The sequence below is a fragment of the Orycteropus afer genome, unplaced genomic scaffold, assembly GCF_000298275.1.
Source record: "Orycteropus afer afer isolate SDZICR_OR568_19922 unplaced genomic scaffold, OryAfe1.0 scaffold00095, whole genome shotgun sequence".
NCBI lineage: Eukaryota > Metazoa > Chordata > Mammalia > Tubulidentata > Orycteropodidae > Orycteropus > Orycteropus afer.
Window position 1 is genome coordinate 9,681,938 of NW_006921682.1, and position 26,114 is coordinate 9,708,051.

At 43.7% G+C, this 26,114-nt stretch overlaps 1 protein-coding gene across 1 annotated transcript in view; it reads left to right on the top strand.

The window, feature by feature from the left end:
• The window catches only part of DUSP4 (dual specificity phosphatase 4), a 15,130-nt gene extending 4,052 nt beyond the window's left edge, over nt 1–11,078 (top strand). The window contains exons 2-4 of the mRNA XM_007942698.2: nt 7,836–7,981; nt 9,949–10,168; nt 10,693–11,078. Of these exons, the coding sequence (XP_007940889.1) occupies nt 7,836–7,981; nt 9,949–10,168; nt 10,693–11,078 (752 nt within the window). The remainder of the gene's footprint in view (nt 1–7,835; nt 7,982–9,948; nt 10,169–10,692) is intronic.
• The last annotated feature ends 15,036 nt before the right edge of the window (nt 11,079–26,114 follow it).

Sequence of the window (26,114 nt, forward strand, 5' to 3'; positions counted from 1 at the left end):
GAGGAGTGGCTGGTGGGTTTGAACTGCCAGCCGTCTGGTTAGCAGGCAAGTGTCTTAGCCACTATGCTACCAGAGCTCCTTATCATAGTATACATCTTTAAAATCCTTTTCTCTCTCCATAAGTTCTTGAGTTTGAGTTTTGGTTTCCTCTGGTCATTAAGGGAGCTCTGGTGCTGTAGTGTCTAAGGCATTTGACTGCTAACCAGAAGGCTGGTGGTTCAAACCCACCAGCCACTCCTCAGAAGGAAGATTGGGCAATCCACTTCCGTTGTGACACTGCCTTGGAAACCCACTGGATGGCAGTGAGTACTGAGTCTGGTCGTTAAAGAAAGACAAAAAGAGCATTTTCTTACCCTAAATAGAAGTCATACTTCTCCCATATTATCCAACTAACAGATTAGTCTGATACATAGAAAGATTTCAGGTATAATATTATTTTACTGTTCCCCTGTCTAAAATTTATCTCAGCTAATGTCCTGTGTCAGTTCTATTTTAAGCTCTGATATAAAGGCTGTCATGGAGCAGTTTTTTAAAATTGGGGGTTGGGGATCCACTAAGTATTCCAGTTTCTCCTTCTGGATTGGAATTAATTTACGCACTGACTTGACTGAACAGCCTCTTACATTTCACCTTTGGAAAATGGCTACTTCTGCCACCAGTGAACAGTAGGAGCATGGTGGGGCCAGGTAGCAACCCTGGTAGCACAAGTTGGCTGTGTTCCTTCTTCCTTCTCTCCCCACTCATCCATTCTAGTTCCCCAGGAAGTCAGTGACATCAAATGGCATAGCCCTAGGGGAAGCTGAGTTTGCATACCTCTTATACCCAAAGTGAAAATTACTGCTTTTTTCTTTGCAAAAATATGAGACAATGCCCAGGACAGCCTAGGATTGAGAGAGTGTTAGAATTACAAAATGTTAGGTCTTAGATCATTTCCAAATCAGTACTGTAGTTAAAAAATGACAACAAATGAAGCAAACTCACTAGATTTTGCTTCATTTAAACTGAATGTTTCCAACCAACAAAGTAACCAAAGGCAGAGTCTGGTGTCTAAAGGGAAAGTGAAAACTTGATCATGGTGAAGACCACAGAGCTGCTTCTTTAGGCTTGCCCTGGTTGCTAAATAGGAGAGGTGTGCTACACAGAAGGCTGAGGGAGGCATAGAGGGTGGCCATTTTAAGGAGCCAAGAAATTCCTTTAAAAAATCAGAACATCTGCAACCAGATAGTTGATTTCCTTACTGGGAGGCAGTTCCTGGCTAACAAAGAGGAAGCATGACAGGAAGAAAAGTTCACTTCAGCGGAAGCCAGCTTGCTGAACAGAGCTGATAGCACAGAGGACTAGGAGGGGCTGCAAACAAGACCCAGCATGGCATTAAGTGTCAGCCAGCTAGCCAAGGGAGGTACAGGTCTCCCTGTAGATGGAGTCCCAAGGTGAGAAAACCAGTTAGGTAAATTTTAAATACTGCTCAGGATTTCATGGGTGCTTACTAAGTCAACACTCACATTGAGAGAAATTCTCAAAGGCAAATGACCTTCACATGACCCCAGACTTGCTGGGCAATATTAGCCTTGCCTTGATAAGCTGTCCCAGGAGAACAAGGCCTTGCATGTAAACAGGTGATAATCTGAGCTTTGAGAAGGTACTGGAAGAAAGTGACAGCTATATTAGGATCCATGATCATAGCCACTACCAAAGGACAGTCTTACCCACCATAGACCCTATTAACAGGCCTATTATGGTGATATCAGCAAAAACGACATCAATCTACCTTTGCAAACACTTCCATGTACATGATCTCCAGCCCCAGCATATGGGAAGGGCAGGCAGCTTCTGAGAATGTATAGCCAGGAGGTCAATCCTTTTCAGTAGCCTTTGACAATTGCCTGCATTGTGTCAGTGTAGGTGAGAAAAAGAAAAGGACAGCTGAGTTAACTGTTGACGTAGTTATTCCTCAAGTAACTGGTAAAAACCATATTACATTTTCCTCCCTAGAGTCTCAGGTTTTAAAATAAAGATGAGAAAATGATTTTTTTTTTTTTTTTTTAGAATAGAGAGTGTATTTTAAATAAGGACATGGGAAAAACAGGTCAGAATTAATAAGAATATCTGTTATGGAACTACATTCAGCAGGACATAGGAAAAAAAAAAAAGGTCAGAATTCATGGATGTATCAGGAAATTTTATGCAGAAAATAGAAATGCAGATTATAGGAACCTGCTGTTTTCCAAAAAACAAACTCAATGCTGTGGAGATGGATCTGACTCACAGCAACCCCTCCTTGGGTTTCTGAGGCGGAATCACTATGGCAGTAGATTGCCCAGTCTTCCTTCAGAGGAGTGGTTGGTAGGTAGGTTTGAACCTCCAGCCTTCTGGTTAGCAGTCAAATGCCTTAGGCGCTACCCCACCTGCTTTAGAGCTGGTAAAACTGATATACTCTCAGTTTGTAAAATTTGAAAATAGATTCTGAGTATTTAGAATCACGGGATAATAGAATTGAGAGATCTTATAGTCAGAAATCTTTACATTTTGAGTTTGGGAAAAGGGTTAGGAGGGAATATGCTTGTTTAAGTTTCTGCAGCTCGAGCTAGGAGTGGCACCCAGACCTCATGTCTCTATGTTCTCGTTCCACACCTGCAGGAGACAGGGTAGAGCCCAGCCCCTTTGTGTGTGATGGAAATAAGCTTTCCTTTCATATGAGTCAGAATCGACTGGATGGCAGTACATTGGGTTGGGTTTTTGGTTGTGTGTTTTGGATAAAACAGTGTGATCTAAATCTAGGTCTTAGTTGTGGATATGGAACTTGCACAGATCTGGGAATGGGTGGAAGTCTTAGAGCAGTCTTTCTGACCACACCCACAGTAAGAGTTACATTTTAATTTACATCATGACCGAGTATATAAATATACCTGAAATTGTTTTTGTTGTTAGTTGCTGTGAATTGAGCTGCTCCATACAGTTTTCAAGGCTGTGACCTTTTAGAAGCAGATCACCCGGACTGTCTTCCAAGGAGCCTCTGAGTGGGTTGAAATCACCAACATTTTGTCTAGTAGTCAAGCAATTAACTTTTGTGGCACCCAAGGACTCCTTCCATGAAATGACAAAAACCAAAAAAACCAAACCCATTGCCATTGAGTTGATTCCAACTCATAGCAACCCCCACTGGGTTTCCGAGGCAATAAATCTTTACAGAAGTAGACTGCCCCATCTTTCTTCTGTGGAGTGGCTGGTGGGTTAGCAGTCAAATGCCTTAGACACTGTGCCATAAGAGCTCCCTGAAATGATAGCCCCATTAAATGCAGTGCATTCTACTACTTTATATTCTATTGTATTTTGTATTAAAAGAAAGAAAAAATACTAGGCCCAACTTGGCTAATGACAACCTACAGTTACAAAACCATCTGATAGGTGCAGTTGGGTTAAATGTCAGTGGTTCGTGTTCAGGTCCTTTGTAGTTTTGGATTAAAATTCTGAGCAATAGGGTTCCCTGCCTGCTGACAGCAAGTTTAGGAGTCCGACTTTGAGGCATCGGCCCTTCCCCCACCTTTGTGAGGGACCAAGATAGGTTCCCTGCCTGCCCTGCACCTCAGTTTCCTCTTTTGTAAAATTGGGACTGATCATGAGTTTCTCACAGGAAGGAAGCAACATGTGGAAAGAACCTGGCATGTAGTAAGCATTCCCTCTTAACAGTACCTATAACTTTTAGTAACGTGGATGCCCTTTATACTCTGGTGTATGGCCTTGTGGGGTGTGGAGTTGAGTCATTTATTCCATCTAAGTTGCCCTCATTCATCTACACCATTTTCACCACTTCCTTGGGTCCATCAGCGCATACTGTACTCATTCTTGGCCCTGGCCTGAGTCAAGCTTGTTGGCCCACCAGAAGGAGCTCCTTTTGGTTGCTCCTTGTAACAACCAGTTGTTGATGGTAGTTGTATCCACTCTGATTCATGGTGACCTTATGTGTAATAGAATCAAACATTGTGTGGTCCAGCACCATCTCATGATCCTTCCAACCTAGGAGATTCATCTTCCAGCACTATATCACCACATGTTCTCTTGTGATCCACAAGAATTTTATTGGCTAATTTTTACAAGTAGGTCACCAACCTTTTCTTCCTAGTCTGTCTTAGTCTAAAAACTCTGCTGAAACCTGTCCTCAATGGGTGACCCTGCTGGTATTTGAAATACTGGTGGCATAGCTTCCAGCTTTACGAACACTCAGTCTACCACAGTACAACAAACTGATAGACAACCACAGATCCTCAAAAACTAGCAGTAACTCAGGGGGAAAAACCCTTTCATTGCTACTCCTGTTAGAACTTTCCAGTGCTCCTGTCCCTTGAGCTCATCTACGTCTTCATTTAGTTTCTTTTTGATTGTTCTTAAAGATCCCCCAAGAGAACAAGTTTTTAGTCATAATTTTTCTGTTCTGTTCTGTTGGTGTCTTTTGCAGACCATTGCTTTGTCTCTTCCCTGCTATGAGCAGCCTTGGCACCCTCTTCTCCACCTGCTTGGTCCTCTCTGTCCCACTCACTCAGCTGCTGGCCCGCCCTGCCTGCCACCGCACTCCGTGGTCACAGCTGGCTCTGAATCCCTCAGGTCTCATTCTGCTGTGATAGCCTAATTCATTGACCCCAGGAGGTAGCGGGTGCTCATGTCTGGTAGGGAATACTGAGTTCAGGAGGTGTGGCACCTGCCCTCCTCTACTTAACTACCAGGCCTCAAGACTCCGATTGGAGAAAATAAATAGAGCCCAGGAAGAGAAGCTTGTCAATAGTCTAGGAAGCTGTCAGCCTTATGGAATCCCTTGTTCCTCTTTGGTCTTTGGGGAATCTCTGTTTAGGGCACCCTTCAGTGTAGGTACTAGAAAAGGAAAGCTTCATTATATGTCTCCCAGATGCCAGGTGCCAAGTCCTGGTTTAATCAGTCCTTGCAGCCACTCTGTGAGAGGAGGAAGTTCAACCACATTTTACAGACGTCAAGGAGGCTCAGGGAGGCTCAATGACTGGCCTCAGGTTGCACAGCTGATTCACAGGGTTGGAATTGAACCAGACCAGTCATTCTGGCTGCAGAGCCTCTGGTCTTTAACTTCAGTGAGGTGCCCTGTGCTGTGGCTTCTCAGCAGTGGGAATGACGTTCACTCCTCCACTGAATGTGGAGACTCTTCCACTTCTGCTGCCCTCAGGTGCTCCTCCCTGTGACCACATACAATCTTGGAGAGTCTGACTCTGGTTCCGACCATTCATTTTTGGGTGGGGTATAGCTTATCTGCCTGAGTAGGTGATGAGCTTTGTGTCTTAAATTTCTTTTAAAAAAATGTTTTAATAGCTCAAATTATGTAATATATACAAGGATCATTTTGTTTTTAACAACATTCAAATGCTATAGAAGCACAGACAGGGCAGTGGCAGTGCACTGGTAGAATTCTTGCCTTCCATGAGGCAAAACCTGGGTTTGAATCCAGCCAGTGCACATCAAGTACAGCCATGACCCATCTGTCAGTGGAGGCGTGTGTGTTATGATGCTGAACAAGTTTCAGTGGAGTTTCCAGATTAAGACAACTAGTAAGAAACACTGAGCAGTTTACTTCCGAAAAATCAGCCAATTAAAAACCCTGTGGATCACAGTGGTCCATTCCTGTTGTACATGGGGTTGCCTGCCATAAGTTACAGGCCAACTCCTTGGCAGCTAATAACCACAACAACGTAAAAGCATACACAGTAACCAGCGATGGCTTTTCAAAAGATTTATTGTGGTAAAATATACAAATTGATGTAAATACATGAAATTTGTCACTTTAACCATTTTAAGTATACAATTCAGTACTAATAACATTGACCACATTGCACAGCCTTCACCACTACCTATTACCAAAAGTTTTTCACCACCGCAAACAAACTCTGTATCCATTAATAACTCCTCAGTGATGGCATTTTATATAGGTGTTCAACAAGAGTTGCTGATTGATCCATATCCCTTCCACTTTTTCTAAAGGGCAGTATCTATCAAAGTTTCCTGAAGGCCAGAAACCCATTGTACAGCCCTCAGCTAAAGACATTTGCTGGCTGCTTCTTCCTCCATACTCTCCTGCTGCATATTGAGTTGCAGCATTTGTAGCCTTATAAGGAATGGGGGAAAGGAGAGGGGTTATAATGGAGGGAGTGGGTACTTCTTAGATGTGGTGACCAATAAGGCCACCAGCACCTCCTGAAGCTGGTAGGGCTGGACCCTCTGGCAGGTTTTCCATCCAGTGATGACTCAGCAGGAACAAGGGCCTGTGACCAAAGAGATGTCCATTTATATCCTGAGGGAGAGAGTGGGGGAAATAGAGAGGAAAAACTGTATGCCCTGTTTCTGTAAGCCTTGTGATGTGACAGTCATTTTTCCCCTATCAAAAGCAGTAGGCAGTAATTTCTAGGGTTGAAATTTGGGGCAAGTAGTTGACAAACCATCAAGAGTTTGCATGTTGGAACATTATTATAAATGTATACAGGGACCATGGGGCTTATACCGCTGAGCCATAAAGATTTCATAGTTCTACCTACACACATGCCCTTCAGCCAACTTGTCATTTTAGTCAATTGACTGGATCAGTTAAAGTGGTTGTTCCACAACAGACAGGCCCTTCTCAATTAATTTATAGTCATCTTTTGGTCCTGCAGAAGCTGCAAACTAAAAATAAAAGCAGGGCCAAACTTTGATTTAAAAAGTCACTGCCATTGAGTTAAGACTCTTAGCAACCCTGTAGGACAGAATAGAACTGCCCCATAGGGTTTCCAACCTTGTAAATCTTTACCAAAGCAGACTGACTCATCTTTCTCCCCTGGAGGGGCTGGTAGATTGGAATTGTTGACCTTTTGGTTAGCAGTCAAATGCATTAACCAAAGCACCACCAGAGCTCCTTTAAACATTGATGGTAGATTGTGAATTGCCTCCAAAGCAAAGTTCCAGAGTTCACATGAAGGTCAGAGACATAAGGCTGAGTGTTTCCAGGAAGGTTTCCCCTGCCGGCCTTGCCCTGCGTCTTTGCCCACCACCTCCACCCAGCAGGCACTTTTCTGGTGAGCACTGACATGACTTCTATACTAGTCATTTATCTTTACTGAAAAGATATCCCTCCCCCGGAAGATGATTCCACTGATAACCAACCATTCCAGGGCTTAGCAACTCTCAGGTCAGGAAATCCTCGCTTGCCCCAAACCTGTATGTAGCAAGAGGGATTTATATCGATGTAAGCCTGTTTCCTCCTTTTTTGGCTTCTTGTTGCTGGAACAGCTGTTCATGAGGCCATGCTATTGGCATCTGCTCCATTGCTGAGATCCAGAAGGGCTGGTGCCAGAGTAATTTTTCCCTTTTTCCCACACTGGAGAGCCTCTCCAAAGCAAAGTCTTGGGGTGGGCATGGGTCCTTTGCAGGTCCAAGGACACAGCTGCAAGCTACCTTAGTTAGTGTGGAAACCCCCAGTGGCCATTTCCTCTTTCCCTTCCATGGTCTGTGATCCCCTAAGGAGATGCTCTAGAACAAACGGATCTCATCTACACACTGTTGCACATCTTCCTTTCCATAGATATCTTCATCCCAAACTGAAGACTTGTCTCCAAAAATTCCCTGAAGTTCCTAGCATCCTCCCAGATTTCAGGATGCAGTCCTGGCCTTAAGCCGGCTCAGTCATCTCTGAAAAGGTCCCCACAGCCATTATCTCCAGGCCCACAGTGCCACCCAGTGGTGAATAGAGAGCCAGCCCCTACCTTCTCAACAGATTGCTTAAGTTCCTTCTGGCTTCCTGTTGGTTTGGGTAACACACTTCTTAACATGAACCTCTTTCTCCTTTCCAGGTGGCTATGAGCGGTTTTCCTCCGAGTACCCAGAATTCTGCTCCAAAACCAAGGCCCTAGCAACCATTCCACCCCCGGTGCCCGCAAGCACTGCAGAGTCCTTGGATCTGGGCTGTAGCTCCTGTGGAACCCCACTGCATGACCAGGTAGATGCTGGCAGGAGCCCAGGCAGGGGTGAGGGACAGAGGCTAGAGGGGTGGGTGGTGTGGGGGTAGATGAAAGGCTTCATCTTCCGACTTATGCGTTTTGAAGGTTTTGAGTACAGCGTCTTGGTTTGGAGAGAATGTGGTAAACCTTGAATATTTGTGGGGGATGTTAGGTAGGGTTCATTTTTTGCTTGAAATTCTAACTCTTCCCTCTTTTATTACCCCCTCCTTAGTATATATATACACCTCACTCCCAGAAGCCCCTGATTTGGTCACTAGAGTTACGTACAGACTAGTGAGGAAGCTGATAGACGCCTAATTGTGTGGCCTACTGGACAGGAAGCTGAGAGAAAGAACAGCCTTTCCTCTTTGAAGGAGCAGTCCATGGAACCAGCCTTGGCCCCTAGCTGTCAGGCTGTCCTCCACATACATGCCAGTGAGGAATGCCAGATGGACATAAATGTTACCCAACGCTCTTTGAGGAAAACCAACTCAGACCACTCCATTTCTTATAAGCCCATCCCCTCCACCCCTTCCATTTAGATGGAGAAGAAGGCCATTTAATGCGGCATAGCCAGTCTGCTTCCCAGTTCTCAGATTGCTTGAGTTGTTCTGATTGAGAAAATTTTAGTAATTTAGGCTGATACTGTCTCATCTAGCCAAGATCCTTCCTGTCTGTGAAGCTAAGATTGTATCCATTTTTGATGTGCCAAGACATATTGAACCAAAAAGTACCTAAGCCACACAATAAATAGCTTGATTATTAATGCATACAAACTCATTTTTATATGCATTAATATGAGTTTATAAAATAAAAATATTTTATTGTGCTTTCAGAGAAAGTTTACATAGCAAATTATGTTACCATTTAACAATTACTACACAAAATTGTTCAGAGACATAGATTACATTTTTCATAATGTTTTAATATTCTGGGTTTTGCATCCAGTATTCTGGTTTCCCTGTTCCCTTACCCTTTCATCTTTGCTTTAGAGTAATTCTTGACCATTTAGTCTCATAGATGATTTTTTTCTTTAAAGGTGCACAGTACTCACTGGTGATATTCCTTATGAGCCAGTCTGTTAATTAGCTAAAAGGTGCCCTCCAGGTATTTTGGTTCAAGGTTTATGGAGGTAGTCTCAGGGACTTCTCTAGTCTCAACTGGTCCAGTATATCTAGACTTGGTAAGAATTTGAGTTTTGTTTCACGTTTTTCTCCCCTTCTATCATCAGGATTCATCCCTGTGGCCCTGATGAGAATAGTTGTTAGAGATGGCTGGGCACCATCTAGTTCTTCTGGTCTCAGGGTAGGGGAGTCCATGGTTCATGTAGATGGTTTGTCCTGTAGTCTAGTTGCTTCACTGAGTTTTTGGTTTCCTTTTTTCTGTTTTGTTTCAGAGGAGATGAGACTGATTTTAGATGTATTTGAGGTAGCTACTTACAAGCATTTAAGACCCTCAACACTACACACCAGACCAGGATACAGAACATGAACTTTGTGATCTATGTTATGCCAATTGACCAAGTTGTCTCATGACACTATGAACTTAAGGCTTCAAACCTAGAAAACCAATCTCATGAGTATAAACTCTTAATGTTACAAATGGTGTAGCAAGCCCAGCATTGTCTGCTGCCTCTTTTTTCACCAGGGAGGTGGGGTTGCTTGGACCAGTAGGTGAGGCCAACAAGACTTTATCTGGCACTTAGATTCTCTACTGGTGGGCAAAACAGAGGGTAAAGCCTGGAGAAGTCCTGCTGGCCCCATCCACTCTGTGGGCCTCAAGGCCAGGAAGTCCTGGCATAATGGGGAAACCTGGAGGAGCTATGCCTAGCAGATTTTCTCCCCAAGGCCTGTGAAGGCTCACCTCACACTGGCTTCCCTCTCCCTGTCCCAAGCAGCCCAGCCCTTTCCCTAGTTGCCTCACACTCATGTTGTCTGTGGGCCTTTGCTTTCCCTCTTTGGTGCAGGGGGGTCCTGTGGAGATCCTTCCTTTCCTCTACCTCGGTAGTGCCTATCATGCTGCCCGGAGAGACATGCTGGACACCCTGGGCATCACAGCCCTGTTGAATGTCTCCTCGGACTGCCCCAACCACTTTGAAGGACACTATCAGTACAAATGCATTCCAGTGGAAGATAACCACAAGGCTGACATCAGCTCCTGGTTCATGGAAGCCATTGAGTATATTGGTAAGTTGGCCCCACCCTTGCAACACTGCTCAGAGCACTGGGCCGGGGAGGATAAGATGGAACCACTTGTAACAAATATGTTGAAGGAGGGACTTGGGAGGCACTTTCTCCAGGATGTGCTCATTGCCTCTCGTCCTCACTCTTTGAGTGTTGTGTTTGGGCAGCAAGAAGATGAACCCCTATACTCCTGCTGTTAGCTTACCTACCTTTCCTTTGCATGTTTCCACATGTCTAGATGATAAGACTTTCTGGATGGGGAGGATTCCTCCCCCCCCCAAAAAAAAAGTCACCAAAGATGAGAATTAAGTCATTGTTTTTGTTTCTACCAATAGAAATTCTTGAATGTATGTTGGGGTGTAGCTAGCTGTTTCTTATTATACATGTATAGTGTTCTTGTTTGGTTAAGTCTCAAGAGCCCCTCACATGTGCCCATCCTCCAAACCCTGCCCATGCCCATATCTGGCTCTTTCTGATGAGGGGCCAGGAATGCTGAAGGCACTAACTATGCTGTGCTCTCCGTCCAGATGCGGTAAAGGACTGCCGTGGGCGGGTGCTGGTGCATTGCCAGGCAGGCATCTCACGCTCTGCCACCATCTGCCTGGCCTACCTGATGATGAAGAAGAGGGTGAGACTGGAGGAGGCCTTTGAGTTTGTCAAGCAGCGGCGGAGCATCATCTCGCCCAACTTCAGCTTCATGGGGCAGCTGCTACAGTTCGAGTCCCAGGTGTTAGCTACGTCCTGTGCTGTGGAGGCTGCCAGTCCCTCGGGACCCCTGAGGGAGCGAGGCAAAGCCACCCCCACTCCCACTTCACAGTTTGTCTTCAGCTTCCCAGTCTCTGTGGGGGTGCATTCAGCCCCCAGCAGCCTGCCCTACCTGCACAGTCCTATCACCACCTCCCCCAGCTGTTAGAGCCACTTTCGGAGCCCAAAGAGGTGGAGTCGGCCTACAGCCAGAGGTGGGTGGGCCACACATACGGCAGCCAAGTCAGAACTAACCCAGCAGTGGGCAGGTGACCAGGCTCCTTCCCCATCCATTTCTCCTTGGCCATCCTCGGGCCGGCTAGAATGGCAATAAGGACTTTGAATACATATTAATAGCAAACAAAGAAAACACTCCAACTTACAGCAATAATGGCTGCTTCAACAGCCCGGGAAAACCTTGGTTTGGTTTGTGTGTCAGTTTTACTTTTAAGATAGAGATTTCTTACCTCATTTTTTTAAGCAGTAAGGCTTGAAGTTATGAAATCCACAGATCCTGGCAAATGTGCCCAACCAGTTTTATTGGGAGGAGCGGGGCAGGCGGGCAAGTGATAAGAAGCAAACAAATTTCCCAGAAGTGCCTGGATTTGTGTTCTTGTTCCTTTTTTGTTGTAGTTACTGGAATTTTGTTTCTTTAAAGAAACCTTTTAGGGCATGGTTTTCATTTCTAAGTCACCAACAGATGAATAATCATGCTTAATGATAAATAGTAGTTAAAAATCTCCTCAGAATATGTAAGTACAAGGAGTCTAGTGACAATGAATTTAGACTATATTTATGTTGATGTCCAACAAAGGGAGCACAATAGCTTGGAAACGTCAGAGCAGTTAGGGAGTCCATGACTTCTTGTAGACATGCACAGGTCAGCATGATGACTGACTTGAATTTGTTGTCACTGGGAGGCAGGTGAGGAGGGAGGAGGAAGAAAGGAAAGGACTACTTTTTAATTACTTTGGAGCTGGTTCTTGGGCACATCAACCTCTGAAGCTATTTAAACCACAACAATACATTCTTCTCTCTCTGGTGATCAAGAATTGGATTTGGTGGTGGGAGCACTTTTCCCTAACCCTGTCTAGGACTTGTATATCATCTGTGATAAATGCCATACCCTATAAGGTGCTCCGGAAAAATTGGGTGCAATTCATTTTTCTATAGTGAAGCATTTGACAAGGCTATTAAGAAAACCAGTTAACTGGAGATAAACCCAAAATGAGTCCTTTTGTAAGTTGAAGCACCCTCTTTTCTCTTTTGCATAAATTTGAGTTTTTAACTTGGAGGTTTACTTGAAATGAAATATGCTAACAAATTCCTGTGTCTTATAATTCCTGATTCAAGTGAATATTATTAAGTGCTCTCTTTTGAATGAAAAGGGGAGTGTATACCACATTCAAGTCCCCTTGATGTTTAGAGGGGCAGGAGAATGCAGTGAGGTAGAGTGGGGTAGACTCCTTGCCTAGGAGCTGGCTGCTGGGTTCAGTGAAGTGCATGGTGGGCACTTGGGCCATTTTAGAATCCTTTCTGAGGACAATGCCATTTTAATAGGACTTTCCAAATGGAAGAATGGCTTTTGGAGGGAGAAGGGTATGTTCTCTGTGGGGGGTGGGCTTGGGGGGAGGGAGTGGGAACAAGCTACATGTTGCTTCATTTGTAGTATTGTGCAACAGTGTTGTATGGAGCATCAGATTAGAGGTAATTGCAAACTTGTCTAGAAATGAGAGCATGTTTCTTTTTTTTTTTTTTAGCCCTTTGACAGTCTAGATCTAAATGAACATTTCTTGCTCACCTACAAATAACTTAAAGCCTCAATGTCAGCATAGTGTTGGAATGCTATCTCTCATCCAAGCATCCCAGATAGGAACAGGCTTATTACATTTTCTTCCATGAACCTGTGTCGGCATCATTTGCCCTGCCTTTGCAAGCCCCACCTCTGGGTGAGGCCAGAGTTCCCGCTTCCTGCTTTAGAAAAGCCAGAGGTTCCCTCCTTCCCCTCGGAGCTGCTTGGCTGAATAGTTAGGGTGAGGCGTGGAGGGGTTGGGGTTCCTGGACAATGGACCCATTTAGAGACAGCACAGTTAGACATTCCCACTTTTCCCTTGATTCCTGGAAGTCACTTCTTGTTTTGTGATGAATGAGGTCAAATGGGTCCTGCAGCTGAAAAAGCTATGGGTCCAAGAGCAGATTGGTGAGGGAAGAGGAGCTGCTTGGGGAAGGGAGGGAAAATAGCCTGGAGAACAGACTCACTTTTTATAGAATGAGTGTACATTTGCCAAGAACTCTGCACACTGCTTTCCCAGATTGGAATTCAACCACGTGGACAGTCAGGACTCAAGACGAGTTCCAGATCTGCTTTTCCCCAGCTTCCCAATCCAAGTCTTCTACAACGTCAAATAACTATTTATAAAGCCATTTTCTCTGTACTTGGTATCAGTGTGAGTTTCAAACCTCTTAGAAATGAGTAGGAAATTAGCTTGATTGGAAAAAGGGACTTTTTTTGCTGCTGTTCTCCCATCAGAAGCCTCTTTGATAACTTGGAGTAGCTCTAATGAAAACACCATCATGGGGTAAACTCACATGTCAATGAGTGTCAATAGGCAGCCTCTCATGAAATGATTTCTAGCTATGTGAAATTCTCCAAAGGCCAAAGGGCATTGCCACTGTCCCTGGTTATCAGCATTGCTGTTGGCTGTGAAAGGCAGTAGGTTTTCTGGATATTCTAGAGAGACCAAGGCATGCTGCTGATTGCCTCCTGAAATCTTGTTTGTCCAAGGGCATTTATGGAGGAGTACTAAGGGCCAGTGTTCCTACAGATCAGTATTAACCTGAAGTGACAGACCTGAGTAGATGGCTGATGGTGCCACCTTCAGTTATTCTCAGTTGAGGCCCTTTTGCTCAGGTGTTCATTCCAGCCACAGTCCAGAGAGTTCTCAACAAAGATGGGGAGCCTTGAGAATTTTTTTTCTTAATCCTTGGGGAGATGGTAGGAGAGCTGATTCAAATGTGAAGGAAAGGGGCTGGAGACTGGGGTTGGGCAAGAATCACTAAGCCAAAGTATTAAAAGCAGTGGCTCACCTTGGCTGCCCATTAGAATCACCTGGAAGCTTTAAAAAATACCATCTTGGACCAATTAAGTCTGAGTTTCTGGGAGTGGGACCCAGGCATTATTTTTTCATATTTCAAAGTGCTCCAGGTACTTCTGATGTGCAACCAAGTTCAGGAAACAGCTTTGGTTTCTGCATGGCATGGTATTGTTGGTGACTGGGCCTTAACACAGAACTGGCTTGTCTCAAGGAGCTGTGGCATTTGTCGCTGGCTGAGCATAGTACCACTGTCAGGCCCAGCCCAACCGAGGGACAAGATGGTTTATCTTTGGAGCTCCTTAAGAAGCATGAGGCCCCCTCAGTGGGGTATCCTGTCCTGCTTCCTGAAAGTCAGCTGATCTGGGGAGCATCATTAGGTAACTAAATATAGTAGCTAGATGGCAGTGTTTGCCTTGAAATTCCTTGCCATCAGGTAAGATAGAGAATGTCACCTCTTTGAAAGTGCCCCCTTCCTCCCCAGACTCTGTACTTCCTTCGAGTTTGAGTCATACAAGGAAGAGACTTCTTACAGACAGAACAATGCAATACTTGTAACTTTTGTAAATAGCCCCATCTTTCAGAGTGAAGTCATTTCTACATTTGATATGCCTGTATTTCTGTAGGATGTATATAGTTTAGGGGTTTTTTTGTTGTTGTTGCTTAGTTTTGTTTTTTAGAAAAGTCAACACGTCTGTTTTTATTTATTGCTTGAAAAAAATCATTTGAAGAAAAATAAATACATTTTCAACCACCTCTGGCTTCATTTGTCCTATCTTTGAAAACTGCCCTGCTCTGACTCAAAAGGGGAGGAAAGAAAACTTGGGCCAATTAATAATCTTGTCTGCTTAGTGACATCTGCAATGAGACTTGCCAGTGAAATCAGTCAGCCAGTTTTTGTTCCCTGAACACCACTCAAAGAAAATGAGAGGAAGAGGCTGATAGTAACCTTTGAGAGTCTGAATTCTCCAGGAGCAGAGAGACTGAGGGGGAAGAAGTGGATTCTAATGAGAGACAGGGCCCTTCATCTGAGAATCTACTGTGTGCCAAGGTCAGGATACAGAGATAAGGACGGTTCCTCTGCCAGAGAGAAGAGCAGGGTAATCAGACTGCAACAGAAGAATGTACAAGGACTGGCCTGCTTCTAAAGACCCTCCCTGTTGGTACTAAGGGGTCCAGTCTGGCTCACAGAATCAATTTCACTAGTCTCATGTTCTGTTGGGCTCATGGAACTAGGCAGTGTTTCAAGGTCAGATTGAGGAAATAAGTTGACAAAGGTTCTATTGCACTGGTCAGTGTTTCCTCAATGCTGATCTACTGCTTGCATCAGATTCCACTGGTACACATTTCCCAAATTGAAAACAAAAAAACGTAAGTAAACATGCATTTTCACTGTATCATAATTATTTAACGTTATTCTGAAAGGACTAAAACCATTGCCATCAAGTTGATTCCTACTTGTGGCGACCCCATGTGAGAGTAGAACTGCTCCAGAGTTTTCTTGGCTATGATCTTTATGGAAAAGAGCCCTAGTGGCACAATGTTTAAGTGCTCGGTTGCTAACTGAAAGGCCAGTGGTTCAAACCCATCAGCTGCTCCCCAGGAGAAAGATGAGGAAGTCTGCTTCCATAAAGGTTACAGCCTTGGGAACCCTATGGACCAGTTCTACTCTGTCATACACGTCACTATGAGTAGGAATTGACTAGAAGCAGATCTCCAGGCCTTCCACAGAGGTGCTGGGTGGGTATGAACCACCAACTTTTAGATTAGCAAAGAAATGAGGTATATAACTTGGAAAACAGGTGGCTAAATTACTTGCAAATCGTTTTGGGAAAACACAAGAGAATCAACCAAAAATCTTTGAGAAGCAAGAGAATATAGTAAGTGGTTGATAAGCTTATATAAAAATCAATAGCTGTTTGTTACGAAAACAATATCCAGTTGAAGTAGGAGATCCTATTTACAATACCAACTTAAAATGCTTACAACGAACTACCAGAAATAGGCATGACCTGTACATGGACATGATAAAGCCTTACCAAGGGATGGATTAGAACACTTGTAAACAAGCATATGGTGTTCTTGGATAAAAAGACCACGTTGAAAACAGTTTACCATAAATTAGCCTGAGATCATTTAATGTGATCTCAACCCAAGCACCAGAAGGATTTAAAGGGGAACAAGACAAAATGATCCGGAATTCCACCTGGAAAAAAAAACATTCAGAAATAGCCAGGGAAACAGTAAAGATAACAGAGGGAAAGGAATCATAAGATGTGGGAAGAGACTTATATACTTCAGTACTATGCATCTACCACTACTACCATAAAAATTGCTTTAAAATTTTTATAAGAGATTATTTTAAAAAGTGAGATTCTTGGGCCCACCTAAGACTCAGAGACTACAAAGTACCTCCAGCTGATTGTGATTTACAATCCAGGTCAGGAATGAATGTCCAACTAGTTATATCCTTTTGCATATGTTCCTCTTCCAACAATACTCTCTCATTGTAACAACCCTGTCATGAGTTGAATGGTGTCTTCCCAGAATGTGTCAACCTGGCTTGGCCATGAGTCTCAGTGGCTTGGGAGTTACATCATGATGCAATTTGGCAGTTATATAATGATGTAGTCATCCTCTATGGTGTGATCTGATATGACCAGCCAATCAGTTGTAAGGGGATTAGGGTGGGAATGCAACCCTTTATTCAAGTCACAACTCTCAACTGATGTCAAGGAAGCTTCCCTGCAGTGTGGCCTGCATCAACTTTTATCTTAAAATAGATAAAAGGAGAAAGAAATGAGCAGAGGAGGAGTCCTTCAGTACCACCAAGAAAGAAGAGCTGAGAATGGAGTACCCAGGACCCCTGCCGTGAGAACCTAGACCCAGGGGAAAATTGATGCCAAGACACATGGAGCTCTCCAAGGGACACCAGGCCCACACATCTTGAAAAATAAGTACTTTCCCCCAGAGCCAACTGAGAGAGAAAGCTGATGCCCTGAATTTGGACTTCTAGCTTCCAAAATTTCTGTTTGGTAAACTAATCCACTTGTGGTAGTTCTGTTATTGCAGATAACTAAGACAAACCCCCAAACCAAAATTGTTCCAATTACTGTTGCTGCATAACGATTTAACCAAAAGCTTAGCCGTGTAAAGTAAAACCATTTTACTTTGCTCAGAGATCTGTCTATCAGGAAATCGGGAAGGGTTCTGCTAGGCAGTTCTTTGGGACTGTCAAGCAGTTGTAGTCCGATGTTGCCTGGGGCTGCTGTCATCTGAAGGATCCGTTTGGACATCCAAAATGGGTTGCTCACATGACTAGCAGTTGATGCTGGCATTTGACTGGCAGTGCAGCTGTGGCTGTTGATCAGAGCACCTATATGAGCTCTCTCTAGGTTTCTTACATGGCAGATCAGTGCACTAGTGTCGGTTTTCCATGGTAAACAAGATGTAAACTACACCCCTTTTATGACCTAGTGCAAAAAACGGCGAGGAGGCCACATGTTCTGACCTCCTCTAATCTCACAAGAGGAAGACAGGATTACCAGCAGTAACCCAAGGCCTATCACTGCAAGGCCAAATATGCTGCCTCCCTCCAGCCCTTTCACCAACCGTTCCTCCCAAGGCACCCACCACCTCTCTCCTGGGTTCGATAATTCATTGCAGTGGCCACACAGAACTCACAGATTATGGGGTTTATTAGGGAAGCACCAGGATACAACTCAAGTTCAGGAAAAATGCTCAGTCTCTCTCCCAGCCCACCATCCCTCGGCCAACAGTCTCTCACAGTCTCTTTCCCAGCAGTGCTGGTCCCCCGGCGTCTCGCTCAGCAATGCGTGTCTCTTGCGTCTCTTTCCCAGCAGCACGTGTCTCTTTCAGGGGCACATGTCTCTTTCAGCAGCACGTCTTCCTCCACCAGCAGTCCGAGAGAGAGCTCTGCCTCCAGGAGGCCTCCTTTCGAGCCCAGAAGGGTGGTCAAACTAGCCAATCACAGCATCAGAACTCTAAGCACATGAGAGAGAGTGGGAACCTCCCAGAATATTGTATTGTGCCACGCCCAACAGAAATAACCCAGGTGGGCGACTTTAAAATCAGGATCTCCTCAGTTGCTAATAGCAATTCCCACCTTGGAGTTTACAAAGACTTATGGGTAGAAAAGCCACACTAAGTAATTTACTACACCGCACCTAGCTTCGGAAGTCACAGATCATCACTTCCCCTCAAATATATTGGTGGAAGCAGTTTCAAGTATGCCCACACTGAAGGGGTGGGGACCTAGACCCCTGTCTCTTGATGCAAGGAATGTCAAAAAATTTCTGTAGCCATTAAAAACAAACAAACAAAAACCATAACAATAAACAGTAATCTAGAAAGCTTGAGAGTGTGAGCTTTCCACCCCTAAGCCAGAGACACTGTCAATTGTAATTCACATCCATAGGCCAAAACTTCTGAGTGGGTTTTGGCCCCTTGTACAGAATTGTAAAGTTCCCAGATGGATCTAGTACACCTTACATGCTAACACCAAGGTTACTGCTTAAATCCTCCCTATAATCCATTCAATTAAGGGAACTAGAAGGATTCAGCTATATTAGGGGTTGGTAGGATGTGGCATTCACGCTGCTGCTGAGCACTCCTGCCCCATAAACTGTTAATCCACTAAAATATTACTTTCTACTGAGCCCAGATCTGTCATGGTGCCTTTAACAGAGCACTCCAGGCAGCCCAGACTATTTACTTGGAGTTAGCCTGCAAGACAGTAACAAAAGCTGATAGTTATTGGGGAGCTCTGGTGGTGTAGTGCCTAAGCCATTTGACTGCTAACCAGAACACTGGCAGTTCAAACCCACCAGCCATTCCTTGGAAGGAAGATTGGGCAATCTACTTCCGTAGAAATATGACCTTGGAAACACAAGGAGGGATCTCTATGAGTCGGGATCGACTCGCTGGTAGTGAGTGTTGTTTTGGATAGTTATTGAGTGCCATTTTAAGTACCTTGTATTAACCCATTTAATCATCACAACAGCCTAATGAGATATAGGACCTAATATGACTTCTATTTTACAGGTGAGAATAGTTGGACACAGGAAGAACAAGTAGCTTGAAGATCAGGTTGGTTTGTGGAAGCGCTAGTATTAGAACTCAAGCTTTCAACCACTAAGCATTCTCCCTTGCTTATGCTATACTGGCCCTGTCCGATCCACAAAACATCAGAACATAAACTATCTACAGATGAAGACATGATAGAAAGTAGAAAGCTCCACAAGTACAATCCAAGGAAAAAATGGAGGTAAGGAAGGTCTGATGTTTTCACTGATGTCAGATCCTTGCCAAAGCCCCTGCTCCCCCACCCAATCTAGGGCTTGGGTAGTATCATTTATTTATTTACTTACTTATTATTGTGATTTGGGTGAACATTTACAGAGCAAATTCACTTTCCATACAGCAGTTCACATATACTTTGTTTCATGTCATTGACCACAGTTTACCACAATGCAATAACTCCCCTCCCACTTCCTCCCCATAGTTACTGTTCACAGTGTCCATCCCTCCATACACTCCTGTCCCCTGAGCTGTCTCCCTGTTCATAAGCAGCCCTTCCTTCTCCCATGATTGTTCTCTCCAGTGCATGTGTCTACTTGAGGTAAATGTTCAACTCATATGCCTGTATTTTGTTTGGCTGGAAACCACAGGTGGGGGTTCAATTCCAGACCTGAAGGGCAGCTAGGGGCCATAATCTCAGTGGTTCCACCAGGCTCTGTCAGACCAGCAAACCTGGTCCCTCCCACCCCGCTTTTTTTTTTTCCTCCAAATGATTTTGAGTTTTGTTCCACATTGTTTTCCCTCTCTATCAAGGATCTCCTACATAGTTCCCCTTCCAAGTGGATGACAGTGGTAGCTGGGCACCATCTAGTTCTTCTGGTCTTATAGTTGTATAGGCTGCAGATCGGATGGTGTACCAGTGGCTAGGACTAATTGTTTCCATGAATTTTGTTTTTCTTCATTCTTCTTTGCTCTGGATGAGGAGAGACCCATTGTTGCATCTAGATGGCAGCTTGCTAGCTTTTAAGATCCCAGTCACTACTCACCAAAGTAGGAGGTGGAACAATGTTTTTTTGTACAGTATGTTATGCCAATTGGGCTTGATGTCTGGGTAGTATTTTTTGATACTCATTTATACCCAAAGTTTCTTTCTACTGCAGTGTGAATGACCAACTGAGTGCATGAAGTGAGAATAATTAGCTAGGGAAAATGTGTCCTGCATCCTCTAACACCTGGTTACAGAGCTACAGAAACCCTTTGTCCACCAGCCAGCAGCTCCAGAGTCTCTAGGCAGTACTGACGCATCCCCATGAACCGTTGCTAAAACTCCTTCCCTGGTTCTCCAGGGCCACATACTACTATGTGATGGAGAGCTTTGGATTGATGTCTACATTGTGATCCAGGTATGCCCACATGCTGCCTGGCCACCTGTGGTAGTTAAGGTTATGTGTCAACTTGGCTGTGCCTGGTTTTAAGTGGCTGGGCAGCTGGATGTAGTATTCTCCATGATGAGAGTGGTAAGCCACTCCGTGGTAGAATCTACTGTGAGCAGCTGAGTAGCTGCCTTATGGATGTGGTTGGTTGCTTCCAATATATAAAGAGCAGCTTTGGGACTGGTCTGCAGCTTTTTGGCATCCTTGGACCCTGCATGTAGTCGAGTCTTCATTCAGCAGCCTGCCATGTTTCCTGTCCATCTTGGGACTGTCTGGACTTGAATTAGTGGCCTGCCATGTTGTTTGGTAATATTGGGACTGTGCCATTATTTGTCGACCTTGGGCTTGTTAGCCTCAGCAGCCAGCAGCTGTCAGAGTGAAGAGACACCTCTAGCTCCAGTGGGCTGGGAGCAAGGAGCAGAGCTGAATCCCTGACATTCACCCAGCCCCTACAGCCTGGCATTTGGAACTTGGACTTCTAACCTCCAGAACTGTAAGAGAATAAACTCCTGTTTGTTAAAGCCATTCCACGTGTGGTATTTCTGTTGGAGTGGCATGAAGCAAGCAAAACACCACCCATCCCTCCTTCTGGGATTTTCATCCAAAACGAGTTGGAAACAAGGAACATACATTACATGGACACACACCTGCTATCTCCCAGCACTTGGGTCTTAGGTGAGAACTAAGTTAGACAACCCAGCTGTGACCTCCAACTTCTCACCTCATGGACCTAAAGCAGATGGAGCTATAGAGCACTCCTGTTATGGATGAAATTGTGTACCCCCAAATTATGTGTTAGAATCCTAATCCCTGTTATCTGTGGATATAATCCTGCTTGGAAATAGAATTTTCTTTGTTATGTGATTAGATCATGCCCATGCATGATCTTAATTTAGTTCTAAATCTAATCAACTCCGACTTATAAAGAGTAAATTGGATACAGACATGTACACATGGTAGGTACAGGGAGGAGACATGCCATATGAAGATCATCTACAGCCAAGGAGCAAAGGAATGCCTGGGGCTACTGACAAGGAGGGAATCAAAATGACCAACATTCTAATTTGTACTTTTAGCTTCCAGGACTGTGAGAAAATAAATTTCTGTTCTTTAAATCTACCCCATTTTTGGTAATTGTATTACAGAAGCACTGGGTAACTAAGACAAGGTCTCACACTAAATTCCCTTCTTCCTTCTAATTGCACGTAAAGAGTGAAAGGTACAGACTTCGATCGTGCCAGGAGAAAGAAGAAGAATGTGCTAATATTGAGGCCTAAGAACCTCACCCAGTGGGAACAAATACAGTCCCATGGATGTCCTGGGTTCTGACCAGCCAGATGGGCCACTCCTCTTTCCTGAGAAAGAAAGTTAGTAAGGAAATGGATGAACAGACAGAGGCATAGAAAAGGGGTTAGAAACAAGATTAAAAGGGTCAGTTTCCCCAACATGAACCTTTAGGAGAAAGAAGCCTTTAGAGAAAAGTTGTCTACCTCCCTGATATTGAGGATTTCCTGTTTGTTCTCAAAGGGTTTTGTCCAGCCCCAGGATCCATGCATCTAAGAGGTGTGCACTTTATCTTATAGGACTTAGTAAAGCTCCCATCTGAGTTCCAAAACAATCTTACTGCTGATAGCACAGACAGAAGAAGGAGACAAGAGGTCAATTCTGTGGGTACAAGGATCATTTTCTGAAAATGATGGCAGGGAATCTATCCTTATCAGAGCAATAACTGAGGGAGCGGGTTCCCCAGTAGTTTCCACAGAAAGTTCAGTGGCAAGTTACTAAACTTGATTCAGTACAGCATCTGTTTTTAGATGCCTCTTGGGACAGATATTCCCATTATAGTGTTCCCTCGATGACTTTGCTGCTGAGCAAAGATCAATCCTAATCTTTAAAAACAGCACCCCAATATTATTAATGGGTACACACATTCCCCTCTATGCTTCAGTGGAAGTTGACCCTATCTGAGCTCATGGCTGGGATCTGTGGCTCAGTTCTAAATTAAACAGCATACATAATACCACCCAAATAGCCACAGGGTAAAGTTCAAGGATGAGGAATTGACCTAAACTGTCCATCAGACTGAAGTCCCAGGCTTTTATTGGGTGCTTTGGGAGAAGTTCTTTCCCACAGCTGTCATCTCAGTGGCTACTGGGACCATCTTGAAACCACAGGAGACAATTCTGCAGAGAGTGGAGACAATACAGAGGAAGTGGGGCAAGAAATGGAAATACTGTTTGTGCTGCCAGACCCAACCTTGTCTGAAGTCTGGACTTGTCAGTCATTGAGCCAACAAGTTCCCTTCTTTCTATAAAACCAACTTGAGCTGTTGTTTCTTGCAACTGTAATACCCTAACTGATACACTCAGTTCACCCTTACTCGCTGTTAGGTGATGCTGAGTCAATTTCGACTCATAGCAACCTTATGTACAACAGAATGAAACACTGCCTGGTCCTGCGACAGCCTCACAATCCTTGATATATCTGAGTCCATCATGTTAGCTACTGTGTCAATCCATCTCGATGAGGGCCTTCCCCTTTTTTGCTGACCCTCCACTTTGCCAAGCATAATATCCTTCTCCAGGAAATGGTCCTTTCTAACAACATGACTAAAGCAGGTGAGATGAAATCTGGCCATTTCACTTCCAAGGAGCATTCTGGCTACATTTCTTCCAGGACAGATTTGTTAGTTCTTTTAGCAGTCCATGGTACTTTCAGCATTCTTCACCAGCACCACAACAACTGCTGTTGTTGTTAGGTGCCACTGAGTCATCTGACTCATAGCAACCCTATGCACAGCAGAAGGAAACACTGCCCAGTCCCACGCCAGCTCCATGATCCTTGCTATACTTGAGCCCATCACCGCAGCCACTGTGTCAATCCATCTCCTTGAGAGCCTTCCCCTCTTTCGTTGACCCTCTACCTTATCAATCATGACATCCTTCTTCAGGGAATGGTCTCTTTTGACAACATGACCAAAGTAGGTGAGACAAAGCCTGGCCATTCTCGCTTCCGAGGAGCATTCTGGCTGTACTTCTTCCAGGACAGATTTGTTAGTTCTTCTGGCAGTCCATGGTACTTTCAGCATTCTTTGCAACTCTTCTTTGGTCTTCCTTATTCATTGTCCAACTTTCACATGCATATGAGACTATTAAAAACACCATGGTTTAGGTTAGGCGTACCTTAGTCTTCAAAGAGATATCTTTGCTCTTCAGCACTTTAAAGAGGTCTTTTGCAGCAGATTTGTCCAGTGCAATAAATCATCTGATTTGACTGCTGCTTCTATTGGTGTTGATTGTGGAACCAAGTAATATGAAATTTTTGACAAGTTCAATCTTCTCTCCATTTATCATGATGCTGCTTATTGGTCCAGATGTAAGGATTTTCATTTTCTTTATGTTGAGATGTAATCCAGACAGCAGACTGTAGTCTTTAATCTTCATCAGTAAGTGCTCTGAGTCATTTTCAATTTCAGCAAGCAAAGTTGTGTCATCTGTATATTGCAGGTTGTTAATGAGTCTTCCTCCAATCCTGATGCCATATTCTTCTTCGTATAGTCCAGCTTCTCAGATTATTTGCTCAGCATACATATTGAGTAAGTGTGGTGAAAGGATACTTCCTGATTTTAAACCATGAAGTATCTCCTTGTTCTGTTCAAATGACAACCTCCTGATCTATGTGTATCCATCTGTGCTCTCATGATCACAATTAAGTGTTCAGGAATTCCCATTCTTTTCAATCTTGTCCATAATTTGTTACGATCCATACAGTAAAAATGTCTTTGCATAGCCAGTAAAACACAAGTAAACATCTTTCTGGTATTCTTTGCTTTCAGCCAAGATCCATCTGACATCAGCAATGATATCCCTCATTCTACATCCTCTTCTGAATTCACCTTGCATTTCTGGAAGTTCTCTGTCAATACAGTGCTGCAACAGTTTTTTAAATTATCTTCAGCAAAATTGTTACTTGCATGTGATATTTATGATATTGTTCGGTATTTTCCTCATTCTGTAGGATCACCTTTCTTTGGAATGGGTACAAATATGGATCTCTTCAAGTCAGTTGGCCAGGTAGCCATCTTCCAAATCTCTTGGCATAGATGAGTAAGTACCTCCAGCGCAGCACCCGTTTGTTGAAACATCTCAATGGATATCCCATCAGTTCCTGGAGCCTTGTTTTTTGCCAGTTCCTTCAGTGAAGCTTCAACTTCTTCCTTCAATACCATTGGTTCTTGATCATATGCCACCTCCTGAAATGAATGAACACTGACCGGCTCCTTTTGGTACAGTGACCATGTATATTCCTTCCATTTTCTTTTGATGTTTCCTGCATCATTCAATATTTTCCCTGTAGAATCCTTCAATATTGCAACTCAAGGCTTGAATTTTTTCTTTAGTACTTTCAGCTTGAGAAATGCTGAGCATGTTCTTCCCTCGTGGTTTTCTAACTCCAGGTCTTTGTACATTTCATTGTAATAACCGACTCTGTCTTCCTGAGCTGCTCTTTGAACTTTTCTCTTCAGCTCTTTTATCTTGTCATTTCTTCCATTTGCTTTAGCTACTCTCCATTCAAGAGCAAGTTTCAGAGTCTCTTCTGACATCCATTTTGGTGTTTTCATCCCTTCCTGTCTTTTTAATGACCTTTTGCTTTCTTCATGGATAATGTTCTTGATGGCATCCCACAACTCATCTGGTTTTTGGTCACTGGTGTTCAATGCATCAAATCTGTTCTTTAGATGTTCTCTAAATTCAGGTGGAAAATAATCAAGGTTGTATTTTGGTTCTCCTGGATTTGTTTTAATTATCTTCAGCTTCAAGTTGAACTTGCAAATGAGCAGGTGATGGTCTGTTCCACAGTCAGCTCTTGGCCTTCTTTTGGCTGTAGATATTGAGCTTCTCCATCACCTCTTTGCACAGATGTAGTCATGTGTTGCATCTGGAGTATTTCATCTGGAGAAGTTCACATGTACAGCAACCATTTATGTTTTTAAAAAAGGTATTTGCAATGAATAAGTTGTTAGTCTTGCAAAATTTTATCATGCAATCTACACCATCATTTCTATCACAAGGCCGTATTTTCCAACTACTGGTAATTGTTCTTTGTTTCCAACTTTTGCATTCCAATCACCAGTAAAAATCAACACATCTTGATTGTATATTTGTTCCATTTCATACTGCAGAAGTAGGTGAAAATCTTCAATTTCCTCTTCAGAAAATTGAAGATTTTTACCAATTTCACCCCAACTAGGCTTGTTCAACTTCTAGACAGAGGCTGATGAAGAAAAATGAAATCCACCAATGACTAATGTACTTCTTCTAACCCTTCACAAAAACTTGTCTTGGAAATCTACTTAGTAATTCTGAAGGAGAAGCACAGTGAAGTCTATGAGAATTCCTGAACTAGGCTGAGAATCAGCATATAGGGAAATGGAATATGTAAAATGATACTTTTATGCATAAGTCTAGTTTTTCTTGTTATTAATAGTGATATCCATAATATAATATAATAGTGATATCAGCTTACTCACTGATCTGCACTGAACACTTTCCCTTGTTACCCTCCCGAGAGGGACCAGGTCTCCGGGAGCTAGGTAAGCACGGGCGGGCTTGTGCTTAGTCACCGGGAGCGAGGTAAGCA